The sequence below is a fragment of the Daldinia caldariorum genome, assembly GCF_022478825.1.
Source record: "Daldinia caldariorum strain CBS 122874 unplaced genomic scaffold F4812scaffold_19, whole genome shotgun sequence".
Lineage (NCBI taxonomy): Eukaryota > Fungi > Ascomycota > Sordariomycetes > Xylariales > Hypoxylaceae > Daldinia > Daldinia caldariorum.
In genome coordinates, this window is record NW_025953055.1 from 328,223 (window position 1) to 352,728 (window position 24,506).

General features: G+C 49.0%; 7 protein-coding genes across 7 annotated transcripts in view; 3 read left to right on the top strand and 4 right to left on the bottom strand.

Moving 5' to 3' along the window:
* Positions 1-339: 339 nt before the first annotated feature.
* On the top strand, positions 340-2,243 carry F4812DRAFT_467145 (PLP-dependent transferase; the record flags this gene model as incomplete). Its single annotated transcript, XM_047938611.1, has 2 exons — positions 340-519; positions 591-2,243. 2 exons carry the CDS (start codon positions 340-342, stop codon positions 2,082-2,084), a joined length of 1,674 nt encoding a protein of 557 aa, XP_047786857.1. The 3' UTR covers positions 2,085-2,243.
* A 1,224-nt stretch (positions 2,244-3,467) lies between these two features.
* Positions 3,468-5,257, bottom strand: F4812DRAFT_442593 (transmembrane amino acid transporter protein-domain-containing protein). Its single transcript, XM_047935316.1, has 3 exons — positions 4,734-5,257; positions 3,835-4,659; positions 3,468-3,784 (listed from the first exon to the last, which is right to left on the bottom strand). Exons 1-3 carry the CDS (start codon positions 5,065-5,067, stop codon positions 3,570-3,572), a joined length of 1,374 nt encoding a protein of 457 aa, XP_047786858.1. The 5' UTR covers positions 5,068-5,257; the 3' UTR covers positions 3,468-3,569.
* A 239-nt stretch (positions 5,258-5,496) lies between these two features.
* On the top strand, positions 5,497-7,967 carry F4812DRAFT_442598 (dihydroxy-acid dehydratase). The gene is made up of 2 exons (XM_047935317.1): positions 5,497-5,827; positions 5,897-7,967. Exons 1-2 carry the CDS (start codon positions 5,748-5,750, stop codon positions 7,626-7,628), a joined length of 1,812 nt encoding a protein of 603 aa, XP_047786859.1. The 5' UTR covers positions 5,497-5,747; the 3' UTR covers positions 7,629-7,967.
* Positions 7,968-8,103: 136 nt separating this feature from the next.
* Positions 8,104-9,582, bottom strand: F4812DRAFT_159222 (uncharacterized protein). The gene is made up of 2 exons (XM_047929791.1): positions 9,479-9,582; positions 8,104-9,364 (listed from the first exon to the last, which is right to left on the bottom strand). Exons 1-2 carry the CDS (start codon positions 9,507-9,509, stop codon positions 8,391-8,393), a joined length of 1,005 nt encoding a protein of 334 aa, XP_047786860.1. The 5' UTR covers positions 9,510-9,582; the 3' UTR covers positions 8,104-8,390.
* A 2,362-nt stretch (positions 9,583-11,944) lies between these two features.
* F4812DRAFT_159347 (P-loop containing nucleoside triphosphate hydrolase protein) lies at positions 11,945-14,455 on the top strand. The gene has a single exon (XM_047929794.1). It carries the CDS (start codon positions 12,131-12,133, stop codon positions 13,904-13,906), a length of 1,776 nt encoding a protein of 591 aa, XP_047786861.1. The 5' UTR covers positions 11,945-12,130; the 3' UTR covers positions 13,907-14,455.
* A 1,207-nt stretch (positions 14,456-15,662) lies between these two features.
* On the bottom strand, positions 15,663-17,542 carry F4812DRAFT_159294 (carbohydrate esterase family 5 protein). Its single transcript, XM_047929793.1, has 4 exons — positions 17,282-17,542; positions 16,834-17,217; positions 16,524-16,732; positions 15,663-16,387 (listed from the first exon to the last, which is right to left on the bottom strand). The coding sequence occupies exons 2-4, from the start codon at positions 17,023-17,025 to the stop codon at positions 15,952-15,954; spliced, it is 837 nt and encodes a 278-aa protein (XP_047786862.1). The 5' UTR covers positions 17,026-17,217; positions 17,282-17,542; the 3' UTR covers positions 15,663-15,951.
* A 5,176-nt stretch (positions 17,543-22,718) lies between these two features.
* Positions 22,719-24,506, bottom strand: part of F4812DRAFT_159389 (fungal-specific transcription factor domain-containing protein) — a 3,208-nt gene continuing 1,420 nt past the window's right edge. Inside the window, exon 2 of the mRNA XM_047929795.1 lies at positions 22,719-24,308. Coding sequence (XP_047786863.1) covers positions 22,934-24,308 — 1,375 coding nt within the window. The 3' untranslated portion in view covers positions 22,719-22,933. The remainder of the gene's footprint in view (positions 24,309-24,506) is intronic.

Genomic DNA, 24,506 nt, shown 5'->3' on the forward strand with positions numbered 1-24,506 from the left:
TGAGCAATGCGATGCATCAACCTAACTCCTCTAGGCGAGAGACAATCAGCTTTATGTTCTTGTACTCTAGTTAGGCCATCTCCTAGGCGCTGTCGTAGCACGCCCCTACGAAGTATCACCCGTGCCCTCATAAAAAAAAACTCGATGCATCCATCGTGGCCGTCTCGGAGAATGGTTTGCCAAAGTCATAAACACCAAATACGCTATTTGGTGTCGAATTGTGAGAGCTTGGTAGATTTCGAAAAGAGAAAAGCCTACCTGCCTGTCTGCGAACTATTGCTGTAGAAACGCTCAGTTAGGGATTGAAAGTTGACTCTCAAAAAAGACTCTTTCTTTACCATGTCCCGCAAAATCACAACTGCCGCTGGCTATGCGGTGCCACCAGCATCTCAACACTCGGTAACCGTTCACATGCCAACATGGGAGAAAGCGGAAGAATTTGGCACTGATTCCTCCAAGATTATCGCTAATCTTCATAACGCCTATCCACGAATGAAGCCTCATAGGGATATCGCCAGTGTAAGTTCATCATCCTAGGTGTCGAGGATCTCAGTGCCAGATGCTAATATATGATATCATGTATTGTGAAGCTAAGTACAGCGGTGCTGAGACTAATCGGAGCCGAAAACGAGGCCTGCTTTTTATTCTCCACGCTTCAATCAGCCACCGAATGTGTTGAGTATGCCACATCTAGCAAGCGGGATAACGGCGCTGATAAAAGCCCCGTTCCGGTTGATCAGATTCAGATCAGACCTTTCTCTGCCAAAGACCCGTTCTTTGCAGTTGTTTTCCCTTCTGATAAGTATCATGTCCTGAGAGGTTTTTGGACTACCCCTGGTGCTGCGGTTTCGTCTCGGTTTGCGGAAGCGAACTTGGAGTGGATAGACCAGCTTACTGAAGTTCCCGTTGTCGAGGATGAGAAATCTAGACCGAAATTTGAGGGCTTGCCGCACAAGGTTTTGCGAGAGAGAATTGTTTACTACCTTGAGCGAGCTCCCTTAGATCCCACTCGGCAACCAAGACCAACAACCGAGGATGTCTATTTCTTCCCTACAGGCATGGCTTCAATCTACAAGCCTCATTCCTATATGCTGAAACACTACCATGGTACCACCATCCTTTTCGGCATGGCCTTCATGCATACACTCAACACATTCCAGGAGTTTGGTCCGGGTTACAAGTTCTTTGGTCTCGGGTCAGATGAGGACTTGTGCGAACTGGAACGCTATCTTGAGGAAGAACGTAGCTATGGCCGTAAAGTGCAAGCGATTTGGGCCGAGTTCCCCGCTAACCCGATTCTTGTATGTCCGAACATCACCAAGCTCCGGGAGCTGGCTGACAAGTACGATGTGGTACTCGCAATCGACGATACGATAGGAAGCTGGGCCAACATCGACATCACACACATGGCAGACATGCTGGTCACCTCGCTCACCAAGTCCTTCAATGGCTACGCCGACCTCATTGCGGGGAGTGCGGTCCTCAATCCTGCTTCTCACAAGTACCGTGAGCTCAAATCCCTCTTCGATAAGTACTACGTTCCGGAGTTGTACATCGACGATGCGGAAGCCCTCGAGCGAAATAGCCGCGACTACCTGACTCGCACGGCCAAGCTCAACCACAACGCCAACTCGCTCGTGCAATATCTCCAATCCTGTGCGGAGGACCCGAACAGCGCCATTTTCCAAGTGCACTACCCCACCGTGAATCCTTCGGGGAAGCACTTCAAGCAGTTCATGCGCCCTTCTACGGAAGAGTTCACTCCCGGCTACGGCTGTCTCTTCACAGTGGAATCCGAGGATCTCGCGACTACGGCGACGTTCTACGATAACCTCAACGTTCATAACAGCGTGCACCTGGGCGCCCCCTTTACGCTTGCGATCGCGTACACCATGTGCACGTACAAGAAGCAGCTCGACTGGGCGGCTCGGTACGGGTTGAGGCCCACGCAGATCAGGATATCGGCTGGGCTCGAAAACACGGATGAGCTATTGGAGGATTTTCGAATCGCGGTCGAAGCGTCAAATCGAGCTAAGATAGCTCGACAAGGCGATGTCATAGAATACAATAAGGCTGAGCAGTGAACTTGATCAAGATGCTGGATGAACGGGGAAGGGAAACTAGGAGTAAGGGGCGGGAGAGAAATAGATACCAGGTACCTAGGTACCTAGACCTAACTTTCCAAAATATTTTAATACAACTAGTTTTATGAGATTCACATTATTAGCATAGGTAGAATCAGCATCCTTCGAATTACTAATCTAGTAAAATGTGATTTGAACTTATTGGACAGACTTACGACGACCGGTATCCCACGGCGTAGCCATTTTTTTATAAATATAAGCAAGACAAGGAGACGCATTGTCTCTAGAATTCTTATTTTTAAGATATTTTCACTATCTTAGAGACTTGTGTACTCGTAAGTTTACTGTCGTAGTATATGCATGAAAACTGATGATATCTATGATTGTTGCGATTAGGGCTACTTATACGAGTCTGCTAGTATTTCTTGCTGAACCGATTCCTGCGCAAAAAGGGTCGTAAAAAGGCTCTCTCCATAGGCTCGCACGCCAGTTCCTCGGAAGAGACGTCAGAGGAAAAGCTCCCATTGTGGCCTCGTTATCGGCATCGATCTCTAGGCTGCAAATCGGTCAGTTCCCGATTGATTGTTTGGGCTGTAACATCCAACGGGTCAGGTTTTTGTTCAGGGGGCGAATGGCGCCAACGGTCTAGAGGCGTCATGTCATCCCAAAATCCCGTGTTGCCGGAACTCTCTAAGCTACGAGGCGAAACAAAAGCTGAGGCATCATGATCAGTTGCTGCATCTCTACCTGAATTGCCGCGGATTCGGCAAAGAGCGTTTATAACCCTATTTGATATTTAATGGAGAGCCAAACCTGTCGGCTTAGGAAGACACCCTTTCTGATAATCCGTCGGACACGGATAGGCAATGTGCGACTGGTACCAAGGTTTCAATAGTTTTGTCGCGCCCATGCGATGTCTGGGATTAGTCTTCCGCTGAGGTCTTGTCGCATGGCTTGTGCAAGAAGTGCCATCCCTGAGTAGAGTATTATACAGAAGGTCAATGCTTGGACCGATGCTCTTGTGAATTATGTTTGACCTGCGAAATGGGAAGGGCTGATAATAAAACCTCTAACATCTTGATGGCTTGCGTGTGAGATACATATCAGGGTATCCACTTCCGCCCTACGAAATGTCTAAAACTCTAGAGACATAGGTACTCCATTGGAGGTCTTAGGAAAGTAATAACTATTCCTCAGACTTATGTATATCCAAACACAGATGGAGCAAAGCGCTCGGTAGCGACAGCATGAGTTTTGACGGTGGGCAAAACGCGTTGAAGCTGAAAGTTAGAAGAAATTGATACGGCGTATGCGCCCCGTGTACAGACGGATTAGCACAATATGGAATGTGAAAGTTGATAAACCCACGTAAAAAAAATAAGATAATAAGAACTTTGTTCTTCGTATACACGGTTTATTGATGTGTATTTTCTACCAATTCAAACTTATGCACCATAGGGAATCTATCAACCGAATTACTCAGCATCAACATTGAAACGGTGGGGGTAATTCGCCAGCGTTTGCCGCTTCTCGTAACGAGTAGATGGTTGCATACAATCCACCAATACAAATGAACCCGCCCGCGAGGACGGTAAATATATTAAGAGTGAACATAATAGGTCTCTTAAACCATCCACTATATCCTCCACGATAGTGGTATGTATCATGTAACCAGAATGCTCCTGCAAGACCATAGGCGTCTGTAATAGCAAGCGTCAGTAAATGTTTTAGGATGTGGGAGACGACTTACACCAGGCAGCAAACATAGATGCTGCAATACCAACTAAATAATTGAATATGGGAATTCCAACCGCGAAGAGGAATGCCACGGTATTAACCAAAAGAACAAGTAACGTCCAAACGCCCCAACCAGTAAAGGTATGCGAGTGGATATGACGACTCTGCCTGAAGAGACGAACAAAGACCAATTTCGCAGCTGTATGAAGATTCAAACTCCCTGCGATGAAGAAATTGGGGATTGCAAGCCCAAACGAGATTTTGGACCACAGCGTACTTAAGCTTAGGAGGCTCGGACTAGAGACTCCTTTACCAATATACCAGTAAGTGACAACGGCAAAAGCTATGTAAAAGGATGTCGCTACGATCTGCAGCGTCCATGCTGCCTTCATCGCATCTTTCGGATTTCTCATCTCGGAGATGAAAATGAAGAATACGAAATGGCCGGCGTAGGCGAACACAGGGTTCGTGAGACTGATAAAAGCCGACGTGAAGTCGCTAGATCTTGCGATCACTATATTCCCTGGGTCGACGGGAACGGCCCCAGCACCTACCATCGCTACAATTCCAGCAGATATTATGGATATCCCGCCGATTATCCAGACTAGACTAAGATCATGGAGGACTCGGGGAAAGCTGCATATAGCTACTGCGACGGTGAATATTCCAGAGAATGCGGTTGCGCATAGTTTCGCATCAGACAGGACAGTGAGGGCAAGTTGACCTGCGAGGATTTGCGACCCGGCGGAACAGACGGCGAATATAACGGTTCCCGCACTCAGTATCTCTCTTCCCACCGGGCCGAAAAGGATATTCCCAGCGTCGCCCATATTATGCACTTTATAAATAACGACACCCTGTTAGCAGAACATCAATAACGCAATGAGCTATTAGCTGTCGGGCATTCTGCACCTTCGGGATGCCGCAGCTTGAACTCGACGAGCAGCCAGGCGGTGAAAGTAGCGAACGCGCCGAGGAACGCGATGACGATCACTCCGGGAACGAGGCCGACCGCATCTAACGAACTCGGCAGGCTGAGCATGCCGTTCGAGATGATTTCGGTGATCATCAGGACGGCCGTGAGCGGCCAACTCAGTGTCTTGTACTTGATCTCATGATCGTCTTCTCTCCCGAAGACGTCGTTGGGGAGTGCGGAACTGTGAAGTCCTTCTTCTTGGTCTACGCGAACCACGCCATTGTAGTCGCTACCTTCGATTTTCTTCTGCGAAGGGGTATGGCCAGCCATAGCTATAAGTATTGTACAAGTATTATCTCAAGCTGTGTTACACCCGTGTCAATAGCATCCCCGGCTCCCATCTTATTGATAACATGTGCGACTCCGCATCGTGTCCTTGCCGGATATGACGTTATCAGGAATGCATGCAGCTTATATAGGATCACACAGTATATGAAAGAGATAAGCTTCCACTCTCAACTTGGCTCGGGAGTAAGTGGAGAATGAGCGGGGCAGATCTCGGCCCCTTGTGCCGGCATTGTACGGCATCAAATACATAGTACCCAAAGAGAGAGCCAATAGTAATTCTGCAAATGGTCATAAATAGTACTTACTAGGTATGTCATTAGTGCGGGGTTTAGCGGGGCTTGGCGTATCCGCGTTGTCTGTTGCTTCAGCTGCTTCTTCCAATCAATTTTGGGATTTTTGTCACCGGCCGATGTCGCCCAAGAATTTTTAATTTTTTGAACTCGACTCATTAAAATTCGACCGTGAAGCTACAATATTCCGAGGGAGGTCAATTGCAATTTACATTCTTTTTTCTCTTTCCTTCGTGGTTGGGCATAATTGTTGGAAGGCTCCTCCTTCTCAATTGACTTCATTTTTTTCAATTGCGGGAGAGAGAAAGAGAGAGAGCGTCTGTTGGTTGTCGACTAACAAACAGCTCCAGACCCCTTCGCCCAAAGCTCACCATGGCTTTACATGCTCTTCTTCGAGCCAGAGCTCCCACAGCTCTGACTCGGGGAGCTCTCAAGCCGTCGATGCAACATGCGTATGTGAAATCAGCGCAACGAAATCCCAAAACATGTCCTCATAACTAACACTTCTATTTTACCATCAGTCGTCTTCTGAGCACGACATGCTGTCGCCGTTCCAATAATGACTCCGACCTCAACAAAGTTTCCCGCTTCATCACACAACCCAAAGCGCAGGGTGCATCGCAAGCTATGCTGTACGCGACGGGTCTTACCGAAGAGGACATGAAAAAACCTCAGGTCGGTATCTCCTCAGTGTGGTACGAGGGCAACCCGTGTAATATGCACTTAATGGACCTGTCAGCTGTGGTCAAAAAGTCCGTTGCACGCGCCGGGCTCATTCCTTACCGGTTCAACACGATCGGTGTCTCCGATGGTATATCTATGGGTACAACCGGTATGCGATACTCTCTGCAAAGCAGAGAGATCATTGCCGATAGTATAGAAACTGTTATGCAAGGTCAATGGTACGACGCAAACGTTTCGTTACCCGGATGTGACAAGAATATGCCCGGTGTTCTGATTGCTATGGGCCGAGTGAACCGACCCAGCATTATGGTCTACGGTGGTACCATCAAGCCAGGCTGCAGTCAGGCCGGTCAGCCAATTGACATTGTCAGCGCTTTCCAGGCGTACGGACAGTACATTTCGGGCGATATCACGGAAGAACAGCGATTCGACATTATTCGACATGCCTGCCCTGGAAAGGGCGCATGTGGTGGCATGTACACGGCGAACACAATGGCCACCGCTATTGAGACGTTAGGAATGACCTTGACAGGCAGCAGTAGCAGTCCTGCTGATGACCCTAGCAAGATTAAGGAATGTGAGCAAATTGGTGAAGCAATTAAGAACGCTATGAAGGAAGACATACGCCCACGGGATGTCATGACGAGAGAAGCTTTCGAGGAGGCTATGGTTGTAGTCAACATCCTTGGAGGCAGCACAAACGCCGTCATGCACTTGATCGCCATTGCGGACTCCGTAGGCATCAAGCTCACCGTCGATGACTTCCAGGCCGTCTCGGATAGGACACCCTTCCTTGCCGACTTGAAGCCGTCCGGCAAATTCGTCATGGAGGACCTACATAAGATCGGCGGTACTCCTTCTCTACTCAAGTTCCTTATTGGTGAGGGTATCATCAAGGGCAACAACATTACGGTTACTGGTAAGACATTGAAGCAGAACGTCGAGTCGTGGCCGTCCTTCCCCAAGGACCAACAGATTATCCGACCCTTCTCTAACCCTATCAAGCCCACTGGCCATATCCAGATCCTACGCGGTAAGCTTGCCCCTGGCGGCTCCGTCGGCAAGATCACGGGTAAGGAAGGTCTTGTTTTCACTGGCAAAGCCAAATGCTATGATCAGGAAGAAGACTTCATCCAGGCACTTGAACGCGGAGATTTGAAGAAGGGCGAGAAGACTGTGGTCATCATCCGATACGAGGGACCGAAAGGTGGACCTGGTATGCCGGAGATGTTGAAGCCGTCATCCGCCATTATGGGCTATGGTCTTGGTAACGACGTCGCGCTATTGACGGACGGCCGATTCTCTGGTGGCAGCCACGGTTTCTTGATTGGACACATTACGCCCGAGGCGCGCGAGGGTGGGCCGATCGGGTTAGTGAAGGACGGTGACACAATTACGATAGACGCGGAGAGACGCGTGATCGACACCGATGTTAGCGACGAGGAGATGGCCGAGAGGAAGAAGGCATGGAGCCCCCCACCGCCGCGGTACTCCCAGGGCACATTGACCAAGTATGCTGCCCTCGTCAGCGATGCCAGCCACGGCTGCGTCACTACCGGACTCAAATAAGATCTTATCAAGCTTGTACAGGGAAAGAAAGCAATAGTTGGAGCGGGCGATGTTCATAAAAAGCAAATGGGATGATGTCTTGTATTTATTTTACTGGACTTGGGCTATAGTATATGGTGATCTCTGGTTTCTGGTCCGGAAAATAGGCGCATCGAACTCCGGCCGCGGTTTGAGAACTTGGCGGTAATTGTGATAAAACAAAAATAGAAAAGAAATTCGAACAAAAGTTGAAACATTGCGGGAGCTTATTTGTGCATTGGATGACATGAACCTAAAGTACGGATACTTACCTCCTACCAGGTAGGCACCTAAAGTTAAAGATGCTTATGAGACTTTGATCACTGAGTTAAGGTTGAAGCCGCCAAGGCCGGGGATGAAAGGTAGATTGACCTCCTTTTGCTATTAATTTCTCATTTCTCCTCACAGCATGGGGTCAAAACCCTGTAGACTGCGTACTTGGTGCTTATATTCGTTCGCTACTACTTTTCTTCTTCCTCAATACCTAACCACACGAGACTCCTGGAAGTACTTCGAGTACTTCGCCGCGTTTGTTTCGCCTGTTTTTTTTTTACCCCCGCTCTCGGCTCTCCCGTTCGAACAGGCAAACCAACCAAACCACGTTGGGGGAAAGGGGGGGAGGGGGAGAAGATAGGTCATAAGGTAAATAAAATAGTACTAGTAGTAATGCAATGCAATGCTAACGCTCCATCCGAAATGCGTAACGATGACGTGGGATATAACCTGCCAGCAAGCAAACAATACTCATCTTTTGCCCTTGTTCCAGGCCGAGACAAACGCCGCCTTATCCCGCAGCGTCAGGCCGACCCTCTTGTTCCGCGCGAGCCTCGCCAGGTCGTCGGCCACTTTGTCGAGCAGCGCGCGCTCGTCGGGCGCGAGGGGATCGCCATCCACGTCCTCGTCGCCGGGCCTATCCCGCGGGTCGAATCCGCGGGCCGGACCGTCGTCGCTAGGAGGCGCGGCCGCGGAGTAGTTGCTTACGGACTCGGCGATGCGCACGCGGATGAGATGCGTGGGACGGCTGAGGAGCTTCCACAGGAAGGAGACGTAGGCGCCGGGGATCGGGGTGGTGATGTCCGGGGGCGTGTACCGGATGCTGATGGGGAAGATCTTGGCGTCGGCGGGCGCGGAGAGGAGGGACGGGGAGAACGGCAGGATGCCCTTGCCGTTGGTGGTGCTCATCTCCGGGAACACGGCGATGACCCGGTGCGGGTACTGGTCTACGAGCGCGCGCAGGGTGGTCAAGTTCTGGGGGGGTGGCGGGGACAGGGTGGGCGGGGAGAGGGCGAGCAGGATGGCGCGCAGGAGCGAAACGCGCTGGACCTTACGGGTGCCCGGGAACGAGACGGTGAATACGGGGTCGAAGATGGCGGCGAGGTAGAGGGCGTCGATGGGGCTCGTGAACTGCGCGGCGATGATGGAGCGGTTCGTATTCCCCGGGAAGCGAGAGCTCGGCTGCTGCGACAGCGAGCCGCGCTTGACGCCGTCCAGCTGCAGGTCCACCCACCAGATCCCCGGGATGCCGAGGAACGTCCACAGCAGCAGCTTACGAAGGACCTGGGGGATGAGGAACGAAGGGAAATTGTCGAGGAAGAGGAAGAACAACGCGCTGTACGACAGGAAGAGCGGGAGTCGGAAGAGGAAAAGAGCTACGTGTACGAGCGAGGAGAGGGTCGAACTGGGTGTCGAAGAAGGGATGAAGGGCGAGATGCCAGACCCTTTTCATGAGTGATATTAGCAAACTACATGTTGTATACACATGATCACTTACTTCAACGAGAGAGAAAAAAAAAGAAAAGAAAAGAAAAATACTATGGTAGATTAAAGCTTACCGCGGTCGCGGAACTGGCTGTATTTCTCCATCTCGTCTCGTAGAGCTGTGGTAAAATAACTAAGCTAGGGACCTAGGTTACGTGGGTATCTAGGTAGGTATGAGGTAGCTATAGTAGATAGATAAACCTGTCCCGATCTTGGGTACCTTTCGAGGCTACCGAGACATCAAGAAGAAAACACCGAATATAATAAGACGGTATGGAGGGCCAACGCAAAAGATGACTGATATGTGCCTGCGTTAGGTAGGTACCTAAGGTAAGGGTTAAGAAAATTAGTATAACGAGAATTTGGGGTCCGTAAGATAAAAGAGGATATGGAATCAAGAAGACGATTTAATGGCGTCAAGTCAAGGGCTGGCATTCTTTTGGTGTTTGGCATGTGAAGATTCAGCAAGAGCTCAGTAAAGCTCGGACCAAGTTTGAGCTGATGCCAGTTCAGCCCTTTGCAGCCCGGGCAGCCCGTTGCATCCGTTTCAGCTCCACAAAACAACGGAGCTAAGCTAACTGTATTCCGTATATCGGTACCTAACTCAATTATTTTCGTTACCCGGACAACTTCGCCAAGCAATCAACAAGGCGGGTCTTGCATAAGCCAATATTTGCACAACTCAAAAGCTTTATCCTGCCGACGTACAATCTGAACGCCATTAAACGCTACCCACTTCGTTTAATGGAAAAACAAGTCTACCCTTTCAAACCCAATTCTTATACATTTCAATACTATTTTAACGTCGACTCCTCACCCTCGAGCTCGAATTGGCGCATGTCCCTTTTCGAAGCTTAATTGCTTTTGTTATTTAATTTGCATTCAGTTTTTGATTTGCTTTGGGCTTTGAGCTTTGAGCTTCGAGGAACACAACGCCAACCAACTATGGAGGCAGGGAGCGTGGTAAGTAATTTCGATCTACTCTCTATTATTCCTTAAAGTCGACTAGGTCTATCTAGTATTAGGTACTCTTTGTGCAAGAATAAAATAGGTACCTGAAATAGGAGTCGACTAACAATCGTCAACAGCAATTTAGGGCGAGCGGTATTCAGAAACCATCGAAAATATCAACGGGAATACCCAGACCTCCGTCCTCATCTATTTCTGGCATCAGCGGCTTGCACGAGATGACTAGCTCCCAGAGTAATGTTCGGTCGCAACCGTCATCGTCGATTCCCGCGGCACACGGGCTGAAGCGCAGCGTACCGGCTCCAGGTTCGAGCGACCCGTTTGTCCAACACCCTGATCGCGTATACTCACAAAAACAAAATGCAGCCGTACAGTCTGACGCCAAAAGGGTGCCTCTGTCCAAAAGGGCGGAACAGTTTGGCTCGTCTACCACTACCACCACAACATACCAACCTACGCAGAGCTTGAGGGGTATGGCTCTGAAAGACGCGGTGAGTTACATGTCCTTTCGATTGTGGTTCTTAAGTCCTCGATTCTATTCCAAATGTCGCATGAAACCAACGTTCTGCCTTTGTTCCATGATACATATGTTCTAGATTACCACATACACATCAAATTCGAGATATTAGAATGTTCCCGAATAGATATATGAAATAGTTAAAATGCGGGAGAACCCCCCCTTTTTATGACCCTATTCGCCAGACACTCTCCCTATGAACTCTACCGATATTAATCATGGTTTTACGTCCTCGATTGCGTTTTATCGTAACGCTTCCTAACTATTATGCTAATTCGGCTGAGGAGCAGCCTAGATCTAATCACACGAGCTTCAACGGAGCATCGATATCCCGTCACACTTCGAACAGCAGCTATTCCTCCAGTACAAGCGGCTATGCTACTAGCATCGGCTCCGGAAATCGCCCCTCTTCCAGATCGCAGTACTCTCATGCGCGAACACGATCGGCCGTAAAACCTGCACGGCCTGCAACTTCGATAGGTACACGTGAGGAGGGACTGGGCAGCAACAACAAGAATGGTACGATGCCCCATACAGTGCATATTCGCGCAAAGCCCAGTTACAGCAAAATATCCAGCAAGAAGAAGCTCTCGAAGGCCCAATCTTTTGAAGATTTAGGGGAAACCTATTACGAAGAGTCAATTTGCCAAGATAGAGAAGTCTCTCTATCTGAAAGATTCCAATCACTATCACTCGACAAACAGAAGACACATTTACAAGGAAATCAAGCGAGCTCCGAATCATCCATGCCTCCTCCACCTATAACCTTGCTCCCTCAGATAACCCCTAGACGCAAAAGGCGAGATGCCAAAGAGCTGTATCAAGCACAAGGTGAAGAAGCTCAGTTGGACTTAGTAGTCCCTACAACACCGGTTAGAAAAGCCATTGATCGATTAGAAACTGTTTGGAATGATTTCAAAAGAACTCCAATGGCCAGCACAACACCATCACCTAAAAAGGGGCCTTATTTGTCTAAATATTCTAACCTGACCGGGTATGTAGTATCCGAGATCGAAGAAAAGCTCGGCAAAATGGACAGCGAATTTCAACAGCTGAAAGAGTTCATGAATGCTACCGAGAAGAGCAACTACAGTGTTAAGGAAGAGCTTGAAATCGCAAAGAAGAGAGGTAGGTCACTGATGCAATATGCCACAGTCACATTCGAATGGTTTGCTAAGACGTAGCAGTGGCGAACCTAGAAGACCAACGGAACGAACTGCAAACGGAGAGGGCAAGACTCATGGATAAGCTAGCAGACGCAGAGCGCCAAGTTCGTAACCTCGGCATCGATATCCAGGATCAGCAGAAACGCCATGACAGATACTGCGAAGATATAAAAGCAGATTACGAAAGAAAGATGAGAACCAAGATCGACGACTATGAACGCGAAATGGACAAAGTCGCCAAGCTTCAGCAAGAATTCGAGGAAAAATGCGGCGCTGAAGCAGAGGCCAGGTTAGACAACCTGTCTAGTGAAAATAAGGAGCTTCGGAGTGCTCTCGAACGACAGAAGCGAGATCATGAGCACGAGATGCGCTTGCTCAACATAGACCTTGATAGGCAGTCTATTCGGATCCGAGATTTCGAAGACAGCTTGAGAAGATCAGAAGAGGAGCAGCGGGCACTACAGGCTCACATCGACGAAAATCTCAAGACGATTGATCGACTCAGAAAACGTGCCGAGGATGCTGAGGAAAGCCTTTCCAAAGACAAAGGCCACCTAGGTGGACAAATCAGCCTTCTGAGCCAGAAGCTTGACATCAGTTCAGAGAAAATCCAGAGTCTCGAAGAACTGAATAAAGCCGTTCAGTTGGAATGCGAGCGTAGACTTCAGGAGATCGAGCTAGCAGCCCAAAAGAAGATCGACGAGGAGACCAAGGCATTGCGAGACAAGCTCATCAAGGAAGAGGAGAGGCGGCACAAGCTCTTTGAGCAAGTACAAGAGCTCAAGGGCAACATCCGTGTCATGTGTCGAATCAAGCCTCCAGCAGACAAATCAAGTGATGCTCTTATCAAATTTAACACACGAGCGAGCGAGCTCGACGAGGATAAAATCGACGGCCTAACCATACCGACCGAGCGAGAAGACTTCAGAATGCCCGGCAAGATGATTCCCGGAGAACCGAAAGAATTCAGCTTCGAGCGAGTCTTCGACGACAGCTGCACCAATAAAGATGTGTTCGACGAGATTAGTCAACTCGTTCAATCCGTCATGGATGGTAAGAAGGTCTGTATCTTCTGCTACGGCCAAACAGGGTCAGGCAAGACGTACACGATGAGCCGAAAGGAGGATGGCATCATCCCCAGAACACAAGAAATGATCTTCGGTGAGGTTGACAGACTGAAGGTCCTCGGCTGGGAATATACAGTCGAGGGTAGCTACTTGGAAGTCTACCAAGACAAGCTGTACGACCTGCTCGCATCTCGCAGTGCGAAGCCAGAACCACTCATGGTTGATCCCATCAGCGAAGAATTAAATATAAAGGGCCATTCGTTCACACTCCTGAAGGAAGAAAAGGACCTTGACGAAATGGTCAGGATAGCAGACAACAACCGCCACACAGCCGCAACCGCAATGAACGACCGGTCTTCGCGTTCGCACTCTATTCTTGTCTTGAAGATCCGTGGGGTCAAGAAGAACGAGGACGGGGAAATCATCAAAACCCGGAAGGGCACCTTGAACTTGATCGACTTGGCAGGTTCCGAGTCCCCCGACAAGGCGCGCGGCGAGCAGATCTACAAGGAAGGTGTCGAGATCAACTCGTCGCTGAGCTACCTCCGGACAGTGCTATCCCGCCTGGGCCAAGGCAAGACGGAGGGCGTGGACTTCCGGTCCTACACGCTGACCCAGTTGCTGCGGCCGTCGCTCGGTAAGGGCTGCCGGACGCTAATGTTCGTCATGGTGAGCCCGCTCAAGGAGAACGAGAACGAAACTATAAGGAGCTTGGAATTTGCTAAAGACGTAAGTGATACCACCCCCCCCAAACATACATCCAACGTACAAATCTTTTCGTAGAGAGCTCGGCTAACTGTTTTGATTAGGCCCAAAAAGTCAAGATGGGCGGCAACGGAGGAGCTGCTAAGAGCAAGAAGTAATGTTCTTGCTGTCGAGAATATAAAAAAGAAAATATCCGGGTTTTTCTTGTAGCATAATTTTCTCCTCTCTCTCTCTCTCTCTCTCTCTCTCTCTCTCTCTCTCTCTCTCGACCATAAAGCTAAGACAAAAGCTAAGAGAAGATGCGGGCGGGGAAAGTTCGTTTGCGAGGAGTATGCACAAACATGCACACAATACTTGTTGGTTGGTGGTGGTTTTCCTTGTTTCCAATGCCAGGCGAAAGGGGAGAGCGAATAAGGCGTTTCGTTTCGATTCGATTCAGGGCGTTATAGGGTTTAAGGTAAATTCAATGAGATGATGATGTTGTGGTTCTTTTTATGTTTTCTCTTTTTTTATAAGTTAGGTGCATAACCTACACCCATGGTATTTTAAGTTGTTGGTTCATATAGTTAGAGAGAAGAGGATCGATGTGTTTAAAGGCGCCCGTGTTGTGGATATGGAACGGGCGGGCCAGGTTCAATTAGTGGTATATTGAATGTTATGGCTGTAATTTTTATCGTCGTCGTCTTGTGAGGGTGTGCTTTGTGAGCAGTTTCTAGCCGTTAATAGTCGTGATGAGAACGGTGTATTCTTACGATGTCTTAACATGCGTAGGGCATGTACTACCTGCCTAAGGTACCTAGCTTAGGTACTCATTGTTGCGTTGCGTCTCTTCAAGTCTTTAGTGTGCCTTTAAGGATGTCAATAGACAGTAGTAGCTTTCTTCTTAACTCTTGATGTGCCTCAATTTCGAGGCACTATTGATACGCAACTTGCAACTTCTCTAGAGCGAAGACTATGTGCATGACATGATACAATCCCCGTCCTAAGTTAGCTCAACACCTACTCCTTCAAGTTGTTTAATTCTAATCAATAATCCACCAACCCAGAACCAAGAATCTATTTCTCCAATAATTCCACGACTATCGTACCCCGGATCCAACCCACGCGTACCAAATTCGGCTTGGCAAGGGATAAGACAGATAGATAGGTACCTACCTAGATAGGGGAGGATAGGGTATCTATCACCTCACCGCGCACAGATATGGCATCAACGCCAGATTGCAACGCTCTCACCTACTGCTACCTGCTACCTGCTACCGTTACCTACCTCTATATATCCTTCCCTTGCCGCTGGCTCGAGAAGTGCCGAAGAGAAACAAGCTATGTAGGCTAGGTGCTCTTGGCGGTCTCCCTTACTCCGTTGATCATCGTCCCGTCGAGTACCTAGGTAATTAGGAGGGCGTCGTGCTATATCGACTAGGGAGTCTAGATGCCCGTGACTGAAACTGGACGCAGAGGAGCACTGGGAAACTTTGGCTACGGCTTTGAATGGCGGGGGCCTTGGTATGGCTTTGGGGGAGGTAAGGGACTCTGGGAAAGGGCCCATGGGGGGAGTTGCGGGTTGTGGTGGTGGTGTGAAATGGTGATGGGAGAAGGAAGTGCTAAACTACTTATCTAGATACCTACCTAACCTATGATAACTGTCGCAGAACAGTCTTGCTCTTAGCGAAATATGAACTAAACGACTAAACGGTTTGTCTCATTATCAGGTAGGTACGGAATCGCCTCTTCAAGCTACCTACCTCTATGATTAGAAATAGTTTATACGTTAGGTATCTACATAGGTACCTAGGCAGGAAGTTAAACAATCGTTACTAAGAAATATTCATGTTCTTCGTAATGGTTTGGTTCTAAGTCTTCATGCTTAAGGTAAATCCCATCAAACGCTATGAATAATAAATACCACATGCGAAAAGCCCTGTTCGCCGCCTCTTCTAGTGACTACTCTACCCAGTTATGCGCCTCTAGTGTTCTATGCGTCGAGGATAGAGTGTTGCAGTGCACCGCGAGAGCCAGTGTCCTCCATCTCAATAACCTGGTAGGCTTTGCGTACGATATCATCAACTACCCACGTAGGCACCTAAGGTTACGGCACATCCACCACAACAATAACACTAGATAAGCTAGTCATTTGTATCCCCGCTCCCTCTCCCATTCGGCGTTGGCAGCGGCGGCAACGACATCGGAACCGCAGCCGACGGCTGGGGCGGCGGCGGAACAGGCGGGAGCGAAGGCGGGACGGTCACGTTGGGAAACACGAAGCTCCCGTTGGGCCAAGGGCGCAGCAGGGCGTCGGCCAGCAGCTTGCCGGCGAGGAAGTAGGCCGCGGTCGGCACCCACTTGACGTAGTCGAAGTGCACGGGGAAGACGTACAGCGTGCCGGTGCACACGAGGTCGCCCGCGTTGCAGATGATGAGCGTCCGGTTCGTGTCGAAGTCCCGGATCCGCCCCCCGTCCTGCAGCGCCTGCGTGTCCCCGAACGTCACCACGCCCACGATCCGGTCTTTCGCCGCGGGGCTGAGGCCTTCGACCGCCCGGTGCGTGAGGGCTGCTCCTTGGCTATTTATTATCGGGCTGTTAGTTTACTACCTAGGTAACCTGACCTGGTCTTGTGTCTCGGACATATATATACCTAGACCTAATATATATAATATACCGAGCCAAAAAAAAAAAAAAAAGGAAGGTTTTGCCTTACCTGTACCCTGCGATCACGATCTTCGAGTCCGGACAAGTCGCCGCCGCATTCACAAGCAGCTGCATGTCGAAGATTCCCCAGGGCGGCGCCCCGCCGGGGTAGAAATTCGTTTCTATGAATCCCCAGTAGTCCACGCCCTGGGTGGCCACGTTGGCGGGCCCGAAGAGAGCTTTAAGCCCGTCGGACAGCCGCGGACCAACCGTGTTGCCCTGGAAGTCTCATATTAGCGATGTGCGCTTTTTCCTGGATCCATTTGCGGCGATAAAGATGAATGAAGTCAGGGAGGTTAGGTTAGGTTAGGTTGTTATACCATATTCCCCGGTTCGATGGTAGCTTTCGCCCATATGAATATGATGGGCTTGCACCCGAAGTCCGTCAGCTCGTGCGCCCAGTATCCCACAGTCCACGATTGGCGGGCTTGCAGGGGCGACGACGCTGGTAACGCCAATGCTGCCGCGATGCCTACTATAGATAGGACCAGCAGCGGGATCGGCGTTATCATCCTCGATATTTTCGATGCGCCGCCGGCTAGGGCGCCGTCCTACCGATATCTGATCCGCACGCCTACGACCGCAATCCGGCTTGAATGACGCGCCCTATCTCTCTGGGCAAATTTGGCCACGTCGAGATCTCAGCAGCAGCGCTCAGAAATGATTCTAGACATTGCCGATAGGATGATTTTGTCTGTATTCGCCTTCGGCCACGAAAAGAGATTAGTTACCTAGGTAGTTATAAGCTTTGGGACACTGGGATCCGACCAGATGATATGCGGCGAGCAAGCCGAGACATGTATGTAATATCTCATGTGTCTGTCTAACCCCTTGGGCGGAAAATGACTAAGGGCAGAGACCCTCCCGGATGATTTGCCCAGGGATCCAAGGGAGATCGCCAGCGGCTTAAGGGCGATTGGCAAAGCTTAATTCGGAGAGCAAAGCAAAGCACAAGAAAAAGGGACGCGATAATAGGTCATAATCGTAAGCACCTTAGGTACCTAAGTTATGGCGCAAGAGCCAGGATGTATGATCGTCATGGTGCATCAGCGTCCCTGATATTCAAAGATATATTAAGACTCGGAGGAGAGCCGCCCGCAGCTTAACGTGATTTCCCCTTTGGCCGCAATCGGGTTCGACCCCCAGCATACATACCTTGGTAGGTAACATAGCATTACATCTCCAGATGGCTAGGTAAGGTAAGTAGTCTAGATCATGGGATTCTAAATTAGATATATTCTGGACACAATCCTGATAATCTGCCATGCCACGCCACGCTTTTCACATCTCAGACAGTGAGTTGCATCGCGCTTTGAGAATTAGTTCTCGGTAATTCCCGGCAGTCCCGAGAGAGGTTATCATCGACTTACTATCTGCGGATATTATTAAAAACCCCGGATTTTGTGGTTATTATAAGGTTAGCTAGGTACCTAGGTATCTGCGTACAGCATCTCCAACACCGACATCAACAAAAGCTTCAGACATGTGACAATGGCCTTTCGTCTGTGCGGTTTCTTATAAAATACCCTAGGTACCTCCTATGTAGGTACCTAACCTATAGCTCGAATAGTTCGATATCGACCACTCCATGATATCTTACTCGTAGCCTCAATTCTTTCTGTTTAAGTTTTATATAGAGTGTAGCCCGATGCTATGGATAACTAACGTACCTCCTATGCTTATTTGGAAATCTTCTAAGCCAACGTCGTTAACTTCTAGACTAGAATAAGCGTAGCATTTGAGGCCGTTTGTAAGGTAGGTAAGTTATACCGCAGACTTCTTATACAAACGAGGGGTGAATGTCTGAAGGGCGCGAAAGCTTGCATATACATGTAACGTTCTCGGATTTATCATAACACACTCCTCCAATTCCCCGGATGGGCTAACCACTCCTGCAGATCCGGTCTTTCTCCTCGACTACCGGTAAAACGGACATATTTAATTCCCCAACCCATACTCGTCTCGTATATATTAGGTCGGCACGGTTATAAATATAACAGTTTCTTAACACGTGCTTATCTGGCTGTCTGGTAACCCCAACGCCGGTAATATTCTTTTCTTTCTTAGCGTACCTAGTGGGGGGGGCGCTGCCCCGGCCCCTACTCACCGTCTAACAGACCAATCAGTGAACAAGAGCCTTCCGAATATGGCATCCTATGCACAATGTTGGCTCCTATGCCACTGTCCTAAACAACCTCCAGCAACAGATTACAGCTTTTTACAGCTTGTTTGCGGATGCAACGTGGTCTAAAGACTGGAGAAGCGCACTTTCTAGGCACACATACACCCCGTATAAAAACAACAAAAACAAATCTACAAGGACATTGTTAGGAGGGTCCATAGCAAAGACCCTCCTCCATTGTCTATCCCTGAAAGTCTCGCATGAGCCTCCCATGAACTCAACCCTACAATGAGTGAACCGAGCCAAGGCATCATTACTAGCTTGCAATTACAATAAAAACAAGCACCCTAATCTGCACCTCATATACCCAGGTATCTACATCTATTCCAACAGAGCCAGCTCGGCAAAAACCATTTATCCCCTAATTCTAGCCGGGTTCTAGTCCTGCCTCGTCCTATCCAGACTGTCCTGTGTGCCGAAGACGGATTCACAAGAATACCTACTAATAACTCCTCCTAACTTTCCCGTTTGATCAGTTGTTGCGTACCCTTTCTTCCCGCCGCGAATCAAGAGCTCAAAACGCCATCCAAATCGCCAAGTTTCTCACGGAGGAACTCCTGCACTTCCGGATTCCCGCCTAACCCGGCCAACAGCCCCTTCGCGTCACCCTCGATTTTAAGTCCGTGCAGCCTGGTAGCACGCGACAGAGCCACGTACACCTGCCCCTCTTCAAACGCCTTCGATAAGTTGACGATGACGCGATCGAGCGTCAACGACTGACTCTTGTGGATGGTCATCGCCCAAGCTGGGGCTAGGGGGATCTGCGTGCGCATGAGCAAGCTGTAGGGCCTCTCGTCGCCGAGCTCCGTGATGGAGCAGTTGGCGTAGATGGTGCGGACCTGGCCGTTGTGGAATCGGACTATCGGCCACGTCTTGTACTTGGCGCCGGGGCTCTCTATGAAATTTTTGATCTGGCCTTCCTTCATCACCGCGTGTTCGCCGAATATCTTGGCCTGCGGGAGCTTCTTGGGGTCGTACTTCTCGAAACCGCAGATTATGCCCTGGCTACCGTTGCACAAGCCCGCCTCTAGGTCTAGGTTGACGAGCAAGACCACCAACATACCCTTCTTGAGCTGCACACATTTGTCGAAACGGTGATCATCAAGAGCGCGTAACGGACCTTCGGGTTGGACTCCATTCGATTTCCTCATTCCTTTCCAGCCTAGATGCGGATGGACGGCTTGCTGCCACACGAAGTGGTCGAAGCACCAATAGATATGATTTATGGTTTTCAGCTTCTCGAAGTCGCGCTTATTAACATTAGCAACCTCTTTCCGGGTAGCGAACAGTCTGGTAGCATGGTGTACCATGCATTCATGGTTCATCAGGAGATCCGTATCCTCAGGACTGAGTCGTTGTCCGATCCTACACTTCTGCAATATTCGAATAAAGGTCTTGTCGCTCTGTCGGTGGATGGTATTAAGGTGGACGTGAACGAAATCGCATTCTGCCCAAGCTTTGCTCCGAAATGCCCACTTATCTTCGTCACGATATTCGCCATGTCGCTTACAGACGTGGACCTTTCCATTAACCGTCATTTTCTCAACCAGGCCAAATCCGCACGTGATACAGTGTTGGAAAGGCTTCACGGGGGGAAGTTGGCAAAAGTCTCCTGTTACCACTATCTGAACTCCTCCGAACGCGGGTTGAGTAGACAAGTTGGGATTATTCCGCGCTTCTTTCATGACCTCGTTCAGCCTCTCAAAATGCAGGTTTTCTACCATGCTAATCTCATCGATAACAAGGACGTCGGTTTCCTTGAATCGCTTCCACGCGAATCGGCCGTGGGCGGCTGCTTTCAACTCATCCAACGAGCGCTTATGATGATCCGGAGTCCAGCCTGCGTAGGTCCAAGTGGTGGATCCATTTACTTGCAATGCGGCCCGGCCAGTTGGTGCAATAATGCGGACATTTTTGCCCATCTGTTGAAGACGCTTCGTAAATGCTTTGAGCACCGTTGACTTACCGCAACCAGCTGAGCCGGTGTAGAACACGTTTTCCCCGCTTGCAATTAACTCTACCAAGCGTGCTTGTTCCGGGCACAGCGGAGGTTCCTCGACCTGAACAGGATCTGCTGCCATTTGCTTACTTGGCGGCACTGGCGAAGAAGATGGAGATGCTGATATCTGGCTCGACATATCCCAATCATCGACCACGGGTACGTGATGACTAGGTTTTATACTTGACGAAGGCGAAGAAAGAAAAATTGGAGATGATGTAGGCTCTCCCGTCTGAGAAGACATGCCTGATTGACGAGACAAGCCTATGGGCCGTCGAAAGTCGCGAAAGCCATACTTTTCCATAGCTGTGGAACTAGAAATCAAATCTAGCGGAGGTGGCGGACCGTTAGGTGGAGCTCGCCGTGTAGAGGGCGTGTAACATCTCTTCTTAGAAGATACACTCTTTAGACGTGGAGTTTCGTCATCATCATCATCATCACTGAGTAAGCTAATCACCTCTGAGCAAAGCTTTTGTTGGCGTCTGGCTCGCTTTGGAGCTGGCTGAACAACTTTGTTATCCCGAGACTCGACAGGCTTTGGACCTGACTGTGGAGAGGGACCAACTGAAGGGTGCTGCGGGGTTGGAAATGAGGTTGGAAACGAGGTTGCTTGAAGGCAGGTCTCGTCAGGATAAGGGTATTGCGGAAGGGGTGAGTAGACCGACGGAGAAAACTGGTGGTTTACGTATGCCGTCTCATGAAAATTTGGTAGGACCCAAGGCGACAGCTGAGATTCAGATAGGGGTAGCTGCGGGTTAGGCCATAGTTGAGGCTGCTGTGGTTGTTGCGATTGTGCTTGGGACCACGATTGAGGTTGCGAAAGGGGAGTAATTGAGGCGCCTCGTCAGCGGGATTGTCAGGGTTTGACACTGCATCATCGCTTAATAAGATTGGTTCTGAATAGTTGAAATAGATATTCAGGTAGCAGTTAGCAATTCATATCTTCATTATTATTAGACATGTTTTACCTTATGCAGGTGCCGAAGTTAAACTTCATAGGTTAGGTATATAAGAAGTACATGTATACAATGCATGTAACCTTGGAAGTCAGTGATAACTTCTTCCTTCCTGCAGGTTGTGGACCAAGTAAAGTTGGTCAAGTGCCAGAAGTGCCAGAATCATACCTGGGGTAATTCCCCCGCTTGACGCGCTTCCCTTGCAGTTACCTACGCCTACGTCCAGCGCGTCGCGAATTAAAGAAATGTGGAGTTCGTGGTACCTACACCTTGCAATTTGCGGGTGGTTTCCGTTAAAAGAGACAGTGTGGTTAAGGTTCTATGGTACTTAATTCGTCCACAAACCCACTTACAAGTCACTTACACCTATCAAACCATCTACCAACCGGAATCCTACCTTCACTGAACAACATCATTCATCATTCGCACAGGTCAATAAAAAGACACTCTCCAATATTAATTATTTTACTGTATTTCTTGGACTATGAGTCTACCTAACACGGTGATACCTGTACACCATTCCATGCCCCTCCAACAACCCATTCATTCGCTCTCGGAGCTTTCCAGCTAATACTGTAAATTGGGACGCAGCCCCATCTTATACTTGATAGCACCCTTTGCTTCCTGGTTTCTTGGTCGTCGTCACTTGCGTTCATCCCCCTCTCTCGTTACAGTTGCACTCGCCTCTCTCCCCCTCTCCCCCTCCCCCCCTCTCTCTCTCTCTCCCTCTCTCTCTGTCCATCCATAGGAGGTAGATAAGGCTGGTGTGTGCGTGGTTTCTCGGCATGTTGATAATACACGCGGTGCTTCTTTCTCCATAGACACCGGCTGAATTTCCCCGTTACGCCTTTCATAAACTCCCCCTTTCCTTAAAAAAATAAAGACGAAAAAAATAAAATAAAATAAAGCACAAAAAGGAATTCGAAAAAAAAAGACTCTCAAAATGTCCCGGTTGATATCCTAAAGTTACCAACGTAGATGGTGGTTTTTTTATGCTCCATAATTGAAATCCAAGCGATTTTTTGGTCGTTCAAAGTGGATGAGACGTGATGCTTTCTCGCCTCGTATGTAAGCAACGGCATGACTCGCGAACCACGCGGGGTTTGAGAATATGTTGAGGGGGGTATTCTTCCAGTAATATACAGAAGAAACCCGAGGTCCGCGTGTGGACAAAAAGTAGCAATGACGAGATAATAAAGACTTGAGAGTTCGGACTCAATTCGAGTCCAAAAGGGGGTAGGTAGATAGGTTGGTGTTTACGCGGAGGAAACGTTCTGACACTGCTACCTTAATCCGCTAAAGTCTACCTCTGGATTGATGTGTCCAAGACCCATGGAGTTCATTGAGACGCTTTCTGAATTCGCTCGCTGTAGCGCGTGGAAGTCGCCCACCGTTCTTGGTATTTGCGACGGTTGGTGCTGATGCTGGGGATGTATCATGAAACTGTTCGCTCTTTGGGGTTGCCGGTGTAGCATGTTATTCATCATACTAAATGGCGGATTTTGAGGTAAGCTCTGTTGTTGGCTCATCCCTGACATATTCGCTTGCGGATTTAAGCCGTGGTTTAGGTTTGCATGTAAATCTGTTTGCATCGTGCCCATGCTGTGATTCTGGGTCATGCCGTGTGATAATCCATGATGCTGGTGCTGATGCTGGAGATGAGGTTGTTGCGGATTCATCGGCGTTTGTTGATGGAATGACTGTTGCGAAGGTGGTCCTATCGGGCTCATGATCTCGGGGATTGAATTGAACTCGTTGCTGTTGTAATCCACGCCTGGAGACATAACGGGCGGTGAACTGACAATAGGGAAAGGCGACTTCATATCATCACCATTGCTAGAGTGAGCCGAGTCTGTTCCAATATCCTGGATGTGCTGCATGCTACCCGGGGTATACGGCTCGGTCTTGAATTCAGTCATCATCGGAGGCTGGGCCATGCCGGCATTGCCGAATCCATCGAATATGTCGATATTTTGCATGCAAGCATTTTCCGGGGCGCGCTGAAGAATGGGGTTGGCCAAGCGAGGCAGGACGTCGTGGACTTTGTTCAACAAAAGGGGAAGGAAATGGTGATCTCCGTTTCGAAGAACCGATAAAAGCTGCAAAAGCGAGTTCAGCTGTTCACGAGGACCCATGCTGAAAGGATCTCCAGATGAAGGCAGGATTGATAGAACATCGATCAAAGCGGATGAAATTTCCAGTAATTTCGCAACGAGAGGGGTTCCTAGTAATTCGGTGCTCTGAGTTTGGAATTGAGATGTCATTGACATCAAGTCTCGTGACATGTCGATAGGGTATTGCAATTGCATCTGATCCTGGCTACCTTGGGGGACGCAGCCGTTCTGCATGTTCAAATGCCACGTAATCGTCTTGAGCCATTGCTGGTTTGCCCGTAAATCGGAATCCTGGACATTCATATAAGGCGGAATCATGTCCGAGAACTGCTTCTGTAAAGCGCTAAGGTATGATGGTGTTGACTCGCTACGAGTCTTGTTCCAGACGGTAACCAGCATATCATCGAACGGCCTAAAGAGGTTGACCAGTAATAGGTATCCATTCAACTGATGCGCCAGGGGATCCGTTGGATCATCAGTCATAGTGGGAAGATTGATAGTCGCCTGAAGCGTCAGGGGTCGACCACGCTGCAGAGCATATGCCCTTTTAGATGTTAGTTTTGGCAGCGCTAAGCGGAACTATTTTTTAATAGTACAGTTTTTGGGGGGGGGGGGGGGGGGGGGGGGGAATAAAAAAAAAAAAAAAAAAAAAAAAAAAAAAAAATAGAGGAACACACAAAAAACAACCACAAATTGATAAAACAACGATGTAAAAAATGTGTGGAGGTGTAAAAAAAAAAAA

Coding starts and splice junctions, on each gene's coding strand:
- F4812DRAFT_442598 (XM_047935317.1), top strand. CDS start 5,748: ATGGCTTTACATGCTCTTCTTCGAGCCAGAGCTCCCACAGCTCTGACT. Junction 5,828..5,896: donor AAGCCGTCGATGCAACATGC/GTATGTGAAATC, acceptor TTTTACCATCAG/TCGTCTTCTGAGCACGACAT.
- F4812DRAFT_159222 (XM_047929791.1), bottom strand. CDS start 9,509: ATGGAGAAATACAGCCAGTTCCGCGACCGCG. Junction 9,365..9,478: donor CAGCCAGTTCCGCGACCGCG/GTAAGCTTTAAT, acceptor ACTCATGAAAAG/GGTCTGGCATCTCGCCCTTC.
- F4812DRAFT_159347 (XM_047929794.1), top strand. CDS start 12,131: ATGGATAAGCTAGCAGACGCAGAGCGCCAAGTTCGTAACCTCGGCATC.
- F4812DRAFT_442593 (XM_047935316.1), bottom strand. CDS start 5,067: ATGGCTGGCCATACCCCTTCGCAGAAGAAAATCGAAGGTAGCGACTAC. Junction 4,660..4,733: donor CAAGCTGCGGCATCCCGAAG/GTGCAGAATGCC, acceptor TTATTTATAAAG/TGCATAATATGGGCGACGCT. Junction 3,785..3,834: donor ATCTATGTTTGCTGCCTGGT/GTAAGTCGTCTC, acceptor TTGCTATTACAG/ACGCCTATGGTCTTGCAGGA.
- F4812DRAFT_159294 (XM_047929793.1), bottom strand. CDS start 17,025: ATGATAACGCCGATCCCGCTGCTGGTCCTATCTATAGTAGGCATCGCG. Junction 16,733..16,833: donor CCATCGAACCGGGGAATATG/GTATAACAACCT, acceptor TGAGACTTCCAG/GGCAACACGGTTGGTCCGCG. Junction 16,388..16,523: donor ATCGTGATCGCAGGGTACAG/GTAAGGCAAAAC, acceptor GATAATAAATAG/CCAAGGAGCAGCCCTCACGC.